The 18,205-nt window shown below is 45.2% G+C and overlaps 1 protein-coding gene across 1 annotated transcript in view; it reads left to right on the top strand.

The window, feature by feature from the left end:
* The window catches only part of LOC139638034 (SH3 and multiple ankyrin repeat domains protein 2-like), a 42,942-nt gene extending 25,040 nt beyond the window's left edge, over positions 1–17,902 (top strand). Inside the window, exons 6-11 of the mRNA XM_071512056.1 lie at positions 936–959; positions 2,111–2,149; positions 2,718–2,830; positions 4,213–4,318; positions 5,129–7,643; positions 17,365–17,902. Coding sequence (XP_071368157.1) covers positions 936–959; positions 2,111–2,149; positions 2,718–2,830; positions 4,213–4,318; positions 5,129–7,643; positions 17,365–17,902 — 3,335 coding nt within the window. The remainder of the gene's footprint in view (positions 1–935; positions 960–2,110; positions 2,150–2,717; positions 2,831–4,212; positions 4,319–5,128; positions 7,644–17,364) is intronic.
* Positions 17,903–18,205: the final 303 nt, after the last annotated feature.

Raw genomic sequence — 18,205 nt, 5'->3', positions numbered from 1 at the left:
CAATCATAAATATGACATCAGTGTGACATGAGCATCTTTGGTTGTCTGAACCGTGCGTGTGTGTGTGTGTGTGTGTGTGTGTGTGTGTGTGTGTGTGTGTGTGTGTGTGTGTGTGTGTGTGTGGTGGGGATCACTTTAGAGGGCCCCTGTGCTTGGCATTAAAGTGCTGTGCTGTCCTAATACCTTCTGACAGAGAGGACAGTCAGCGATTTTGAGACTTACAAGCAGCGGGAGACAGAAGAGGCCACACTGGTGCTAAACCAGACTCAGAAGAGGGAGGAGAAAGAGGAGGAGAGAGGGACAGAAGCGGGACTGAAGTAGAAGGAAGGAGGGAAGGAAGGAAGGGAGGATGTATGAAAGATGGAAGGGGGGATTGGCGGGTGGATTGGTTGGAATAGCAGTTTGTGATTGATGTATTTATTTGCTGCCTTTGTGCGCTGATCCAAAGGTGTACAAAGAACAGAACAGGTAGAGAGATGAAGGGTGAAAGATAGAGAAGGGAATCTAAATGACAGATAAATACTGACAGAACCATATTCAAAAAACTGATCTATGGTCAGCATGGTTTTTGCTTTGCTTCAATGTTGCCTTGTGTGTCATTTTAACTGATGCATGGATGAATCTCGCCGCTTATTGCGATACATTTGCTTTCACTTTGATACATTTGCCTTGCGGTCTTCATACAATCACGGGAACATTCTTCAACACAGTGCATCACTCATCTTTCATATTGTGTGTGTAAAATGGGACGCACACAGCATGTGCATCTCCTGCTACAGTGGTAGAAATGTACAAGTGCGAAAGTTTCACCTCAATACTTTCTCCAAATATTAAAGCAGCATAGAGTGCAATAAAACGTTATTCAGCATGGAAGAGGGATGGAGTCTGTTTTTATGGCTCTCAAGACTCAGACATCTTTTTCTATCACCCCTAAGCCACTCTAAGGAAAAAGAAAGGTGGTAAGTTACCGTAGGCATGTTTTATTCTAATCCAATACGTCCAATGAATGATTTATGTAACGTACTTCCCCCTCCCATCACTGTGATCAACGAACCCCGTTTTAGTTGTTGAGGATTTATTTTATTTCTTTATAAGTTGATTTGTCTGACTAGCTTTTTTTTTTTTCCAATTTCAGTCAAACCAAATGGCTTAAACTCGTAGTGATAAGTGTTTGCATGATTTAGAATGTGTTTTTGACTACAATTGTTTTGAAGTTCATTTTGTTTTAATGGTCTCGGTGCATGGTTTAATGTTCTAGTGGTGTTGAATAGAATGGCATTAATGTTTAGGCCCTTCTGTTCCTTGTACACAATCACAGATTATTGTTTCTGCAGTAACTCAGTTTTGATATTACACTGCTTGGATGCTGAATAGTTCATTATTCATTTTTGATTAAAGGGTTAGTTCACCTTCCAAAATGTTTAATTTAGGCACATCCAGAATCTGCATTTGCACCACAAACAGTAGCAAGTCCATAATCTTTATCGTCTGGGAGAGCTTCAAGCCTCAAACACAAAGAAACATAGCAGCAGACCCTTCATGAAGAATTACAAAACATTTTACTTAGAGCAATGTGTGTGTGAGTGTGCGTGTGTGTGTGTGTGTGTGTGTGTGTGTGTGTGTGTGGGTGGGTGGCTGTGTGGGTAGTGGTGTGTGTGCAAGTGCATGTGTGTTTGTGAGCAAATACACTAGTTGCTGTAAGTAAGCGTTTGCTCATTCTGCATGACCTAAAAAGGTCCGCTGCCATGTTTCTTTTCTTCCTGTGTGCCTGTGTTCATACAGGCCTGTGTGTGTGTGTGTGTGTGCGTGTGTGTGTGTGTGTGTGTGGTGTGTCTGGGTTTATTCCAGGAAGCGTTTCACTCACAGCTAAGTTTCCAGGGCAACAATGTTGCATGTTGTCTGATATGCTGTAACAGCATTCCAAGTGGGAGACAGATAGGAGAGAGAGAAACAAAGAGTCTGCGTCTTTTGTGTGTGTGTGTGTGTGTGTGTGTGTGTGTGTGTGTGTTCCAGCTCTAACCATAGAGAAGGTCAATGATGCTCCTTTCCTCCCCTTTCCTCCCCTCCCCTCCTCTCCCCTCCCCGCTCCTCTCCCCTGTGTGTACTGTAGATGCTCAGAAGAAGAGGATTGTTTTCCAAGTCACTCTAAGTAATCACACCCCCAATGCATGGAAGCTTTCTACACACTAGATAAACCCGGTCAGGGAGGCGATATGAGGCTAGATCAGGGCTAGCATGTAGCTTCTCCGAGCAATATTTACATAAAGGTGGACTCTGTCTGATGGCATCATCACACACCACAGGGAAGTTCAAATCTGCCAAACTTGCCGTCGCCGCCTTCCCCACATTACGGGCGCGAGAAAACATACGGCAACCTTGACAGATTCCACATTCATTGGTCATTGAACTATTAATACTATTAATTGAGGGAACGACCCTGAAAGTTGGATGATGCTGCTGAGTCGGCTGTTTTGAAAGAGCTTGCACGGCTTCCGAGGCTGGACGCAAACACACCCAACACATTTCATCAAAGTCCCCTTGTTCCCTCCAGATGTGTTTCACTGTTTTCTGTTTCAGTTCCATCCGCAATTCAGAGGAAAGGGTCACTGAGAATGATTGGCTTGCATTTGGCCCCGTGAGATCCTTAAGGCTTTGTAAGTAACTTCTGCGCTCGTCCTTCTCGTTGCTCACGCATTATGTCTTGGTTTGTCTTGCAGACAAAGTGGACGAGGTGTTGCCCACCCAGAAGAACGCGACAGTCGATATGAAGGTAGCCACCATCAAACCACGCCCATCCAGTCGCTGCTTGGTTACGCCCACTGATATGAATGTAAGTGAACAGAATTAAACTCACTTAACATGGAATAATACATGCAAAGAAGGACATTGAGTTAGTATCATCTTTTAAATCACTTAAAGGATAAGTTTGGTGATTTTGGATCTATATATAATTTGTCTCTTACATACCTGTAGTACTTGGACCCACAGACAATATTGGCTCTTGAGTCAGCTGTCAGTTGAAACAGCGAGCTCTGTTGCTAGGCCTCTTGTTGCTAACGATGAGTCAAAACAGGGTTTGTCAAAATATCTCCAAAAAAGCCAGTCTGTGAAAGCGATATGGCAACCAACCAACATATCTCTATCCACGGCCCAGAAAGGAGCAGCACCAAATCATTTCCACTCAGTGGATCGTGTTCTACCAAACTCTACCCAGCTTAATATGAAATTGTTTACAATCTGAACTGACAGTCTGCAAAACTAGATCACTCCACCAGTAATGCACTTTCACCCCATAGCAGTCTGTGCTGCGGCAGAGAAAAATAGTTCTGTGATTTCCTGATTAGTGAAAGTGTGCGTGATGGCAGAATTGTGTCATGAAATCAGAACTGATTTTAATTTATGTACTTAGCAACATTTCCATTTACTCTCAGCTCCCCTGTGGAGCCTACAAATGGCTTTTTTGGAGATATTTTGACAAACCCAGTTTGGACTCATTGTTAGCTCATTGTTTGAACTGACAGCTGACTCTGGAGCCAACATTGTCTGCAGGTCCAGGTACTACAGGTATGTAAGAGACAAATTATATATAGGGCCAACATCACCAAATTTATCCTTTAAAACACACTTTTATTGACTGCTTTTGATCCTGCTCACTTTTAAGGATGTGTTGTTTCTTAAGTTTCTTTTAGCTAATTTCATCAATGTATTTATTTATCTTCCTTTTAATGTTATTTCTATTGCTTATGCTTCTCATTTTATCTCATTATGTATGTTACTTTTCTTGTTTTTATGTCTTCTTTTAAAGCACTTTGTAAATGCTGCTTTCAGATAAGTGCTATATAAAAAAGTTTATTATTATTATTATTATTTAGCTAAAAAGGAAGATGAGCGGGCACACCTGCCTTGTCTTGGACATACTTCTTGCTAAGCATTGCTCTTTCCTGTGCCTGCAACCAGAATGGCTATTGGCAAATCAAATGTAGAACAAGACATAATTGCCCTTATCTAGCGATGTATTATGTAGTTAAATTCATTCTGTCTCATCCTATACATCATCTAAAGGAATTTGTCGTAGAGCTTAGTTGTAATGAGAGGTAATTGAAACTAAATGCTGTTAGTACTCGTCTGCACAGCCAGCAGAGAGCTGATGGAAAGAGTGTGTTCCTGGATATGCCGGTTCACTCTAACAACACAGAAACATTTGGTTTGCAGTCCATGTATCATGACCGCCAGGGAGTAGCAGTGGTGCCACCCACTGTGCCAGGGGCGTTCCTGGGGATACCTGCCAAGGGCACCATGAAAAAACAGAAGTCCATAGGTATGATATACACGTACATGTGTGTGTGTGTTTGTGTGTGTCATATAGAGATGTGAATTGTATGAACAGCACCCTGTACTGTTTGCCATAATGTTCCATTAATGCTCAGAGGACTTGCTCTGTGCAAACTGACAATATTAAAGCTAATTATGGACAAATTAGAGTGATCCAGTCACCAAAGTGTGCTTTCAGGCGATAATATTGGAGGTCATTAAGCATATGCTGAAAACTCATTCTTTATGCTAAACTAGTGAGACGTCATGGGCTAATGTTATTCACAGCCCGTTTGATTCTCCATGCCATTGGTAGCCCTAAGGCAGGCCTTTTTTTTTTATAATCGCAATAAAAGCACTTTTAACACGTTCCAGGGAGCTCTCCTTAATTACTTCTTGTTGCCAAAGGGTTAGAGAATCAGGCTTATGGCCATAAGATTGCCAGTTGAAATACCCAACTGGGAAAATGTGAGCTAGGAGAAAAGGTCATGTTCTGGGAATGTTCTGCCCTCACTCACCGGCTAGGTGCTCCTGAGCAAGTCACCATGAGTAGAGGACTGCAGTTATATTGGAACATTCCAAGATGAAAAAGTGTGTAACATAGAAGTTGACATTACTGAAATAAGTAAGCGTGCCTTTCCCTGGATCAATAAAGGTTGAAAAAAGAGGTCACATCAATGTGACATTTCCAATGGAAAGAGGAGGATACACAGGAAATTAAAAATACACGTCTAATACATAAACGTCTTCTCCAGGTCCTCGCATAACTTTCTCTCTCCCTTTTTCTCTCTGCTCCTCTCTGCTCCATTTCTCCCAGGTACGACGGAGGAGGAGAAACAGGGATTCCTCACGCCTCCTCTGCTCAAGTTCTCCCGCAGCCTCTCTATGCCTGACACCTCGGAGGACATCCCCCCTCCCCCGGCCATTTCACCCCCTTCTCCGCCTGCCTACAACTCAGCAGCCGGCCCTACACCCAGGGGCTACGGCACCACACGACCTACCTTCACCCAGAACTCGCCCGTCAACGCGGTGACAACCATTAGCCGAACTACAGACGTCGGTACGTTAAGGCGCGGCTATTACCGGCAGAGCTCGGAGCAGTTTGAGAGCACACGTAACCGAGGGCGCGCGCCGGTGCCCGAGAACCCCTACTCCGAGGTGGGCAATAAGACACTGTATGTGCCAGCCAAACCCGCCCGAAGGAAGGGCATGCTGGTAAAGCAGCCCAATGTCGAGGACAGCCCCGAGAAAACGTGTCACATGCCAGCAAGCCCCGAGAAAACGTGTTCCATGCCAACCACGCCTGTAGAGCGAACGTGCTCCTCCATCCCCATCCCCACCATCATTGTCAAGGAGCCCTCCACCAGCAGCAGTGGCAAGAGCAGCCAGGGCAGCAGCATGGAGATCGAGCCCACCACCCCTGAACACCCACCTCTCACGCCCACTGTCGGTGGAAGTGGCGGTTTGCGTCCTGAAGACCCGATGGCTCTGAGCAACCCATTCGCGGCAGCTATTGCCGGGGCGGTGCGGGACCGGGAGAAGAGGCTAGAAGCCAAAAAGAACTCACCTGCCTTCCAGTCAATAGACATGGGGGATGACGACATGAGCGGCCCCACTCCGACACCCCGCCTTCGCCACTCCAAGTCCATCGACGAAGGCATGTTCTCTAGCGACGAGCGGCTTCGAAGGATAATGGCTCCCCCTCCCGCAGCGCAGCTTGGGCCGCCTGTCGGGGGCGGAAGTGGCAACATGACAGATTTCAATAGCCCTGAGCCAACGGTGGTGCGGGAGCCCCTGAACACCAGAACAGGCCAGTGTCCTAACCTAGACAGTCCTGTTAGTCTCCCATCTACTCCCCCTAAGACCCACTACAGTGCCAATGGGACCTACCTCCATCCTGTCACCGGCAAGCCCTTGGATCCTAATTCGCCGCTAGCCTTGGCCCTGGCAGCACGGGACCGGGCCATGAAGGAGCAGCAGAACCACCCACAGAATCAGCCACAAAATCCTCCTCAGGTTCAGCCACCGCCCAAGCACGAACCCCAGTCCCTCCCTGCTCAGCCCAGTCACAAACCAGACCTCAACCAGCCGCTGTTTATCGACACCAAACTACGTTCTGGGATAGAGACAGGTTTCGCCGCGATCTCCACAGCAACGATGGGGCGGCCTGGCCGAGGCGGCCTGCGGAGGCAGATGACAGAGCAGAAATATGAGTCAGACGGGGCACGGGAAGAACGTCAGCAGCAGGCGGTTGAGGAGAGGAAGAGCGCGCCAGCGGACGTGGCGGACACGTCACAGCCCAAGTCAGCGGGGCTGCTGATGGTCCACACAGAAGCAGGCACCAAGGTCAAACTCAATACCCCTGAGGTGGAGGGGCAGGACAGCAACAGTCCAGCTGAGCTAAAGGACCCCAACCAACCCGACCCTCCCAACACCCCATCCTCCAATCCCCAGCCCCCCTCATTGCGGAGGAGGAGCATTCCTGCGGGAGAGTCCATGGATGAACCAGTCAAGCTGCCCTTCCGCATCCCCCCTCCCCCTTTGGCCTCAGTCGACATCGATGAGGAATTTGTGTTCTCGGAGCCCCTCCCCCCACCGCTGGAGTTCGCCAACAGCATCGACATTCCTGACGACCAGGCTTCCGCCATCGCAGAGATGCTCCAACAGCAGAGACGGAACGGGGCGCCTTCTTTACCCCCCTACCACCCTCACGCTCCGCCGCCTGTCACTGAGCTACACAAGCGGGTGGCAAACTGCATGCCCCCCATCTACCCTCCTCCTCCCCCCGACACTGATCCAGGGGTGAGCGACTCGGGCATCGAGGAGGTGGACAGCCGCAGCAGCGGGGATCCTCAGCACATGGAGACCACCAGCACCGTCTCCAGCATCTCCACCCTGTCGTCAGAGGGAGGTTTCTGTGACAGCGCTCTGGAGAGCCTCTACTCTGCCGCGGACGGACACGCCTTCCTGGTGGACCGGCCCCCCGTCCCACCCAAACCCAAAGTCAAGTCCGTCATCAATAGAACGTCGCTTTACCACGACGCCCTCATTGAAGAGCCCCCAGAGTCCTTTGGGTCACCGCCCCTGGCCCCTCCCCCTCCACCTGGATCTGCTCCGTCCTCTGAACCTCCCAGGACTCCCACTCTGCGGACGTCCAAGCTGTGGGGCGATCAGCCCCCTGAGCTGCGGAGCCCCCCGTCCACGCCAGACCCCAAGAACACGGTCATCACCGAGCTGAGTTCCATTCTGCAGCAAATGAATCGCGACAGGCCGCCCAGGCCGGGAGAAAGCCTCGACTCCCCCACGGGGACCAGGGGGGCCTTCGGCACAAGGTACCCGATCTATCAAAAAAAGGGTTTGAATTCTTACTCTTTCTGTTTGATGTGTATGACACATGTGCCCAATGTTTTCCATGTGTTTACCTTTATAAGCACTGTCCATTTCATTCATGTTTCCATTCTATGTACCCTCCTCTTTTACTTAATTTTCACCATTTACTTTTATGATTAGTTGTTAGCTGAAGCACTGCACAATGTACAGTGCTTCAATTCAATTTTAATTACAGTATTTGCATGTAGCTTTGTGTGGTGCTGTGTTTTAGCATGGATATCATTAGTTATTGTGTTAAGACTTTGGTATTATGTTGTTACTAAGCTTCATGGGCACAGTGAATATTAAGTTAAGATTAAGACTTAAGTTAAGAAGCATTACCCAAGCCGTTGAAAGGCCTTTCAGTGGTTTGGGTTGGGATAAGGCTGGACTGGTTTCCACTGGGTTTTGAAAGTATGAAACCAAGATATTGAAATTGCAGAGCCGGTGGTTGATTTTGCATACTGAGAGAGCAACCAAAGTTGTTTTGAGGTGTGTGTGTGTATGTGTGTGTGTGGGCACAGGTGTGTGTTTGTGTGTGAATTGAAGGGTTTATAGTAGCATGGTCAAATCAAGGTTTTTCATAGACGTCACATTGCTATGGCTCACTCCCTACATACCATAAACACTGGACTTCAAATCCCCAGCATGGCCATACTGTCACACCTAGTTCTCTCTCCAAAACAGTAGTTGCAGTTGAATGTTTTTTCCATCATTGTCAAGGTTGACAGAACTGCAGGTTTCCTCACTTAGATTCATACTGAGTCTGTACAGCAACTATTAACTATTCTCATCTCGGTTGATCATTCTGTTCCCAACATTTGGCAGTTTTGGTTATAAACTTTCGGTCTGAGCCATGGAGTTACAGTCAGTGAACAGCCAATGTTTTCTTGACATGAAGATCTGAAAATTATGTACTTATGTAATTATGGAGTTTTTTTTCCTCTGTTGCAGCCTTCATAAAGTAGCACTCAGCTACACTGCCTTTAAATCCAATCCATCATTTATCATCATCTTACCTTTCATCTACCGGGTCGCTTTCATTCGCACCGTTTTGCGTCTGCTGTCACATTTTTAACCTGAATGTTTACTGGGATGGATACAAAATGGTTAAGGATAAACTAATGAACACTGAATTTACTTTTTGGTGAGTCAGTCCCTATAATCAACGAATATGAAAGTGAATGGGGTTTATTTGCTGACATGGTTGTATTCTATGAAGGCGGATTTCATACAGCAGGGTTTATATTCTGCATACACGTCGTAGCTTGTGCCGGAAATACACAGGCTCAAATTTTCAATAAGTGAGGCAACCTTTTGATGGGCCCCGCGCCTGAACCAGCGCAGCTCATGGTTTTTTTTAAACTCACCTCTCCCCTGTATGAGAAGGAAATAAAAAGCACGATAAATAATTCACCGGTCACATGCATTTTACATGAACGGTCCCATCGCTCATCAGAGAGGTGTAGCGAGCGGAGAAAGAGAGAGAGAGAGAGAGAGAGAGAGAGAGAGAGAGTCGATTCCTCTCTGCGGTCATGCTTTCGAATCTAATAAACACTGCTAGATCATCACAGCGGCGGCCATTTTGGTAATTAGAGTGAGATGCCCAACAGCTGCTTAGGTCTGGCCTTGTGTATCCTCCTTCACGCTTCATGCCACATGCTATCATATTATCCTCATATTCCTCCTCTGCAGTTCAGAGTCATGCCTGTTGACCTTTGCACCTTGTACTCATTTCATTTTCAGCTCACGCCTCTCCACCCTCATCTCCATTTCCTCCAGTCTCCTGTAGTTCCTTCACCTCTTCTTTCTTCATGCCCTCTATGTCTTCCATCTTCACAGGTAGGTTTCATCGGCTCTTATCACGTCACACCGAAGCCCTGTTTCCACTTGTGTGTGTTTATTTATATCCCGCCGATGTGGTACCATGGTATGTGGGACACTATGTTGTCATGGTGGCGCCTGTGTGTGTGTGTGTGTGTGTGTGTGTGTGTGGACGCATTCTTGTGAACACTTCAATACATGAAATTTCATACTTGCATCACAGGTTACCCCTATAGAGTCGATGATCTGATTAGATTTCGGAGCACCTTGCTGCATAAATTTGCATAGTAATGAGGAAAAACTGCTTTTCTTGAAATTACTATAACTCCTTATTGTTTTAAAACAGAGTTCATATTAATCCATATTAGCCCATGTGTTATGTAACGACAAGTATTTTGACATAGAAATATTAATGCATTAGTTAGCTTAATTGATGACCTAATTAGACAAACTGGTTATGTTTAATACATCATGGTGATTATGGCAGGACTTTAGCGAGCTCAAGTGCCTCTTGTTTTAAAAAGTTGTATTTCTTGGGAAGTGGGAAGATAGGTAATTATGCTATTATTAGGTTTACGATACTAAGGAATCAGGTGTGTGAAGCTGGCAGCCTCTCAAATGAAACTGCTCATTCCCTCCAGCCATGCATGTACAATGGTTTCCTGAACTGAGAGGAGTGCTTTGCAAAGGGAAATGAGTAATAACTACCAGGAGGCAGACATGTTTATGCACTTAAGCTACATTCATATCATGTCAGCTTTAGCGTAAATACGAGCTGCCAACTGGAAAAAAAAACGTTCACGTCAGCCCCCTAGTGGGGATTACAAGTAGGACATGTGGGATTTCTTGTGGGCTCCGATATTTCGGACTTGATGTTGAAACCACTGACGTCTGCAGTCCAAGATAATGAAAATCTGAATTATTAGTTATATTCACAGCTATACAATCATCTCAATTTAGGAAAGGCGAGCAACGTCTGCTTCAGTGGTTGATTTTAAATTCAGAAATACAAAAATTTGATTAAAGACTTTGGGTGTGGGCGTTCCAATGAGTTAAACACGTTAAGGCTTCTAAGCTGTAGCAATAAAATGTCACCTTGATCTTTTGCCTCTTCCGATATGACATGAACGTGGCATTAGACTCTTATTCCTAAACCGTTGCTGAAAAATCTTGCTAGGCAATTGCACATGGTCTTGGCATGTGTTGCTCTGAGGTGTGTGTGTGTGTGTGTGTGTTGTGTGTCAGATGGTGTTTGAACCCCACTCCCATGTATGCCACCGGTGTCTCACTTTATCTACCTCCCATGCCCAGAGGGGATCTGGTGTTGTACTCCTTGGTCTTGTGGAAAGGAGTACAACACCAGAACCCCTCTGGGCATGGAGGCAGATAAAGTGAGACACCGGTGGCATACATGGGAGTGGGGTTCTGGTGTTGTACTCCTTGGTCTTGTGGAAAGGGTTTCCAGGCAGCAGAGCAGCAGATAAGGTTTAGTCAGCTGGAGACGGACAGAGATGGAGAGCCTTAATGTCATTTGTACCTGGGAGAAGAGGAGGGGAGGTCCTGCTTCTGAGGCCATCAAACAGATGGCAACAGAGACAGAGAAGATGGCCTAGATTCACACATGCTCTCTCTCTCTCTCTCTCTCTCTCCCTCTCTCCGAATCCCTCGCTCTCTCGCTCTTGTGCATCATTTCCTTCCTGCTCTCCCTCTTATTTTCTCCCTCTCTTACTCATTATATTAGAATCCGCCTTAACACCAACGGTAACATCAGATTTTCTCCTTTGGACATTTGTGTTTTGTTGTTTTTTTTGTTATCTTTTTTTTTTTTTTTATCCCTGTCTCTTAGCCTCCCAGATTAAATGTGCGTTGGTTGTGCCTGTGGACGAAAGGGTTGCCTAGCAACCGGCTGATGAGAGCAGCCTTGAGGCCTGCAGGAGTGATGTCAGTCTGATTAGAGTCGGGGGAGGGGTGTGTGTGCGTGCGTGTGTGTGTGTGTGTGTTTGAGAGAGAGAGAGAGAGAGAGAGAGAGAGAGGATGGCGGGCCTAACCCTCAGCAGAGTTCAACATCATCTCACGCAGGTCACGTGCTGCGCTGCTTTAGTAGGCCACCGTTATGTAACCCAGCACAGTCGAGTCAGTCTATAACGTGTGTGTGTGTGTGTGTGTGTGTGTGTGTGTGTGCGCATTCAAGCTTCTATAAATAAAGCCAGCGTGTGCATGCATGCGTATATGTGTGTGTGTGTGTGTGTGCTGGTATGCGTGTGAGGCTGTGTGTGTTGGAAGGAGCTGGGAGTCATGCGATGTGTGTGTGTGGGCGTGGTGAAGGCGAGGTCTCCCACCACAGATATCAATAGCACTGCATCACTTTCCTCTCAACCTGCACAGCTGAGTGAGAGTGAGTATTGTTCAGGAACAGGATTTGACTGAAGCAGTAACCTGAAGGCCAGCGGAGGACACGTGTTGAGATCACTTGCGTGTGTGTGTGTGTGTGTGTGTGTGTGGGTGCGTTTGCGTGCGTGCTTGACTGTGTGTACGCACTGTCTGTCTATGTGCGTTACTTCCGTAGTCCATAGTCACCTAGTGCGATTATGATGTGGATGAGTGTTGGAGGGATTATTGTGAAAATATAAGAGCTGATTATGGATTACGTGCCACTGAAAAGTGAATGAGTGCTAAGTTACAGTTGTTGAGTACTGTTTGACTAAATGACTCTTTAGATTACTTCCACATAGGGCTGGGCTCTAATAGATAGATAGATAGATAGATAGATAGAAAACTTTATTGATCCCAGAAGGGAAATTGAGTCGTCATAGCAGCCAAGACACACAGATGACAAAATACATTAAAACACAACAGATAAGAACACAAGAGGCTATGTTGGCTAAAAAGCAAGTGACTAAATGAATAAATAAAGATATAAATACTGGACAAGTTAAAAATAATAAAAGTTAGTCCACAGACAGTTTAATGTTTCTTTACACACCGGGGTTGAATTAGTCTGTTACTACTATTATTGTTTATTGATTATTCAGTGGAATCATATCGTCATGATATGGGGATTTTGGGATATTGTGACGCACAGTTCTCCTGTCTGAACTGATGATAACAAACTTTTACAAGCAAGATTTGATTTAAAAGCTCTGACAAGATGAGGTATGAAACATTTTAAGGAATATTATTTGAAAATTTCAATTTTGTTTGACATCACACCTAACATTACCATTTGGTTCAACGAGATGAACATTATTATTGATTATTTAACATGTGATATTGCATACGTGAGTCATATTATGATATAAATGTTGATATCCTTATGATTATTGTGATATTGATTTCAAACATATCGCCCAGCCCTACGTCCAGACCCTTTTATACATGAGTGATGTGTTTTAGGTGGTGGCCTGTCTCGATGCAAAAATGTTATGTTTAAACATTTTGTTTGTAGTTAACGAGACAAAAATGTATCTCATGCACAAGTTGTCTATGGTGTGCTGCTGCCCATAGGAGAAAAATTCACCAGTGGTGGGAAAAGTCCTCAAATCCTTTATTTAAGTAAAAGGAGCAATACCATAATGGAAAAATACTCCATTAAAAGTAGAAGTTCTGCATTCAAAAGTTTACTTAATTAAAAGTATAGAAGTATTAGCAGTAAAATGTACTTAAGTATCAAAAGTAAAAGTACTCATTAACCTGTAAGAAGTATTTTAATGTTGTCGGTGCTCCATATACTGTTGGAGAGTTTAAACTCTAACTATGCAACATGTTTTATGAGATTAACTTATGTTTTGTATGTAAAACCTTATTCTGCAAAGTAACTAGAAACTCCAGCCATCAGATAAATGTAGTGGAGGAAAAAGTACAATATTTCCCTCTGAAATGTAGTGGAGTAAAACTATGAAGTCTCACAACATGGAAATACTCAAGTAAAGTGCCAGTACCTCAAACTTGTACTTGACTACAGTACTTTAGTACTTTCCACCTCAGAAATTACGCAGCATATACACCCAAAAAACAAAACCACAGCACCATTCTCTTTTGTTTTATGTGACTGTTGGCAGCTGCAGGAAATGGCAACAAGGTCAGAGAAGCTAAAGGAGGCATTGTGCTAATTAGCCTAATAGGCAATTACATACTTTTCACATCAATTTAACCCCCGTAACAAAAAGCGTGTAATAGATGATAGAACACCAATTAGACAAGCGCTCGACAGATCTCAGGTTAATAAGTATATTTAAGCGTTTGCTCTGTTGTTTGAAATCAGCTCAGGAGGGCAGTTGTGCAGTCTGGCCCTGACCCAGGAGCAGCAGACACAGCAGCACGCTACACCCGATGTGCTGCAGGGAAATATGAGGCAGAAGTTGGTTGAAAAACGGTCGGTGGGAATGGAAAATAACAAGGCAGACCGGATGAGTGTGTGAGCTGAAGTCGCTGCGTGTGTTTAGCCGGTATTTCTATCCGTTACGAGAGTCTATGGAGAAGAAATAAGTTTGATCTCCCATCTCCTCTCTCGTCACTTTCCTCTCCAGACAGAAGGCAGTGTGGGAGAGACTTGTCACTTCATCATAAGGATGTATGTTCTCCGCTGCGTTGGTGTCGCTGCTATCGCATGTCGTGTGTGTGTGTATTTGTGCGTGTCGGTGTGCTCCTACATGCTGTTCGTATCATGTCTCATGTTGTCACCATCCTCTTGTCTCTCTTACTCCCATCTCATCTCGCCGCCGTGACTTCCTGTGGGGAAAAAAAGCTGGTGTTGAAAAGCGCGAAGCTGTAAGTTTTACCCGTGGTGCAAAGCGGCCTCGGCTCTGCGAAGGCGGTGCTTTCACCAGTGGCCCAGTTCCATTTTGGCAACGCCGGCCCTCTCGGTCCCCTTCACTTCCCTCGGGCTGTTCCATATGTTAGGAGAGCAGGGAAGAACAATATCTAGGGTAAACGTAGCGCCTCGCAATTGGCTGAAAAGTAAATGTAACAGTGTAGAGGTCAGAATTGGCCTCTTTTCTGCCTCAGAGCTTGATGTGCAAATCTAAACTGTGGTGTGAGACAAGACAAATTTGGTTTATACAAGAAGTTTTGATGTAGGCGCTCAAAAAAATTCAATCTGTCTTTATTGAGAGAATAATCGAGCAAATATTCAGGGAACGAATTCCACGAGGGAAGTTGAAGGACGGTGTGATTACTCTATTCTGAGTGGATTGTGTGTGTGTGTGTGTGTGTGTGTGTGTGTGGGGAATGTCCTTGTGTGTCACTGCACTGTACTACTCCAAATAACACCACATCCATCACATCCCTCCATCTGGGATAACAGGTAGTATGGGGTTGGTATCTCTCTCTCCCTCTCTCTCACACACACACACACACACACACACACACACACACACACACACACCTGTCTTCTTGCTCCTCCTCTGTGTGTGTGTGTGTGGTGGTGGGACGTGTTTTCAGATGTACTGCTGTCTCAGTTAGACTTGTTTGCTCTGTTCTTGTCATAATACTTGGCTCACTTGAATGGAAAAGTCAGTGATAATAACAATGATAAAATCACTCCAGATGAGTTAGATCTCCTCCAAAGACAATACAGTACCTTCAGTACAACACTGAATGTTTAACTAGTTTTAACGTTTAATCCTCCAGCGACTTCTGACTAAACTAGGATGCTAACTTAAGAGCAGTGCTGCGGTTTATTCCCTCATATTTTGTATACAAATAGGAATAATAAGAGGAATAATTCTTTGCTAATGTGACTACTTTCTCAGGGGGAAAATGGCTACCGTACCCTTGTGTACTGTAATAGTGCACCAGCTTCCCCCTCGTACTGTAAAAGGGCTATAAAAAGGTTACAGTAGCTCACCTCCCCCTCCTCCCCATCTTGTTGTCGTACACACACATCCATTAAGAGCTGGTAGGTGGACTAAATGCTGCAGGCTTCCCTCCAGCTTCAGTAACCTCAGTGAGCAGACTCACTGTCTCTCCTGCAGCCGCTGTGTGAGTTACAACCGCTCATGTAATAACTTCCATTAACCTAATAAACCATCAACGCAATAACAATTTGCAGTTAATATTGTGACAGCGTTCCCACAGCCCTGGTGAATCCTTCAGAGTTTGAGGAAAATAAAATAAGGCCTTGAAAGGTTTTGAAGATGAATGGATGGCCTTGAAAGTACTTGTTTTGTTTTTTTTATTAAATTATATCACCCAAATTCATCAATATGCCTCAGCTCTGTCCCTCCGAGCATCAACACTTGTGATGGAAATTTGTGTTAAAATGAAGGATTTCACCAGGGTTTAATAATCCTTTTAATGTAATAACATTTCCAGTAATTTAATGAAAGTGACCTAATAACTTTTTTTCCCTGTTAATGTAATTATGATTCCATTATTGGGTTTTATTAGAATAATGAGAAGCCTGAAATTTTCAGTTTTCCAAAATGAAATGACTGAACTGATAATGTAATAACAGTCAAAATTCAACTGTCATCGCCTCACAAATGTGGTTATTAACTATGGTGCTACACCATAAGCCATGGAAAAGCCATCAATACGTATGGAGGTCTTTCTTACATTTCAAAACATTTTAATCTTCCTGTTAATGTAATAAAACCCAATAATCGAATGATTATTACGTTAACAGGAAAAAAGATATTACGTTAACTGTAGGTAACATTTATTCCATTAATGGAAAATGTATTGCATTAACAAGATTATTACACTATTAGCTGCAAATTGTGATGTTAATTGTTTACTATGCTAATGGAAGTTATTACATTAACACTTGTAACATGTATGTGAGAGAAGATAGACTGAATTCAGGAGACTGATTGGTTAATTAGACTTGCTGGTACTAAACGACTGCTGACAAAATTGACAAGCTTATTCTCACTGCACCTGTTTTATAGTGTGAGGATATTAGCTTCTATATTGACTTTGAATCCAACAGGTTTTATTTTTTATAACCCACAGTGCCTTTGTTGAAGAGAATCGGCTAGTTTAGTAAGGTAGAAATGGTGTTGAAGTATGATACAGTAAAGCCCCTGGGCCAGATACGTAAAGAATTTAATCCTTACCTTTCATCGTTACCTTTTCCACCGACCAAAGCTTTGAAATGTCAGGATTTGCTCTTGTAAGGAGGGTCAAATACAGGGAGCCGCCATCTTTATGCACCTGGAGCTCAGAGGTTTATAGAGCTGATGAAAGGTTCAGTTGTTGAACTGTAGTTTTGCTTGAATTCATGTGTGAGAGAAACTGGTGTCTTAGAAAGTCAAACCTTCTGCTGACTATAACGTCTCCAAAAGTGACTGGACCTGTTTCCAGTTTCCTGCTAAATAAACCACAATAAAACCATATTAAATACCCTGATATAGACATATAATATTAAAGCTACAAAATAATTAAGGGAAAATTCACCTAAATATCAGTAAAATATAAACTTGAGTGAAAATAGATCCTGAACGCACACATTTACAACATGAACTGCTGTGGATTCTGTGAAAAATAGATTGGGTGTAATGCCACCTAGTGTCCACTTGGCAACATTACATTATTGTATCCATTCAGAAATTTAAGGAGGGACTACTGATTAGGATGACAGTCTAAAGTTAAATATTTCAGTCAAGTCTCATTTTTAACTCTTCGAGGCAATGCACAGCAATACAGTTCTGTCTTAATTTCAGTATGAAGTTCAAATTGATGAATAAACATTCTTCTATTGCAAAAAATAGATGAACATTAACTTCAAGATCATCATCATCATCATCTCAGGTTTTACACTCGCTTGAAAAAAAAATACATCCAACATTGCTCAGTTTGTACCATCAGAAACACCGTGTGACCCTGAATAACCTCTCGTCTTCTCCCTGTGCCTCGTAGGCCTCCCACTGAAGACTCAGGAATGCGTAGCAACACCGCCGCCGCCGCCCTCGCCTCCGCCCTCGCCTCCACCCCGCCCAGCAGCCTCCCGCCGCAGCCCCGCCCCTGCAGCCCGCCGGACTCCGCCTCCTCCCTGACCCCCTGCTCCTCGCTGCCGCCCTCCGTGTCGCCCACTCTCACCGACGTCTTCGGCCTGCCCACCCCGCCCATGGGCAGCGGCGGCGGCTACAGCCTGGGCTCCTCGTGCGGCGGCAGCGGAAGCTCGCGCTCCCCGTCGCCGCTCACGCTGATGCAGGCGGTGGCGGCCTCCGGCAAGCCCTTCGCCTCCAAGCCCATGGAGCTGTGGAGCAAGCACGACGTGGCGGACTGGCTGGAGAGCCTCAACCTGGGGGAGCACAGGGACGCTTTCCTGGACAATGAGATCGAGGGCGCCCACCTGCCCTCCCTGCAGAAAGAGGACCTGATAGACCTGGGCGTGACGAGGGTGGGCCACCGCATGAACATCGAGCGGGCCCTGAAGCTGCTGCAGGACAGATAAGCCCGGAGGAGAGGGGGTCGTGACGAGGGGAGTCAGGGCAGAGGAGAGGAGAGGGGAGGTGTCGCTGATCACTTTTACCAATCTCTTCATCAGACGCAATCTCAAGTTGTGGAACTGGGTAGAAGTACTGTCCAACCTGATGCTGCCTCTTGCTGTTTTTGTCCTCTCTCATCCTCCTTTGTCGCCCTCATCTCAGCGCTCCGGTCGTGTCCTCGCTCTTCCTCCTTCCCGCTGTCCTGAGCATCAGGGGATCATGGGATGTTGGGAGGAAACGCAGGGAGAGAGAGAAGAGAATAGCTGCTA

The sequence above is a fragment of the Centroberyx affinis genome, unplaced genomic scaffold (assembly GCF_046629955.1).
Source record: "Centroberyx affinis isolate AG114_WGS23_722 - 3 ecotype Tasmania unplaced genomic scaffold, CSIRO-AGI_Caff_v1 ptg006055l_1, whole genome shotgun sequence".
Lineage (NCBI taxonomy): Eukaryota > Metazoa > Chordata > Actinopteri > Beryciformes > Berycidae > Centroberyx > Centroberyx affinis.
This window is presented reverse-complemented; position numbering and strand designations above follow the sequence as displayed.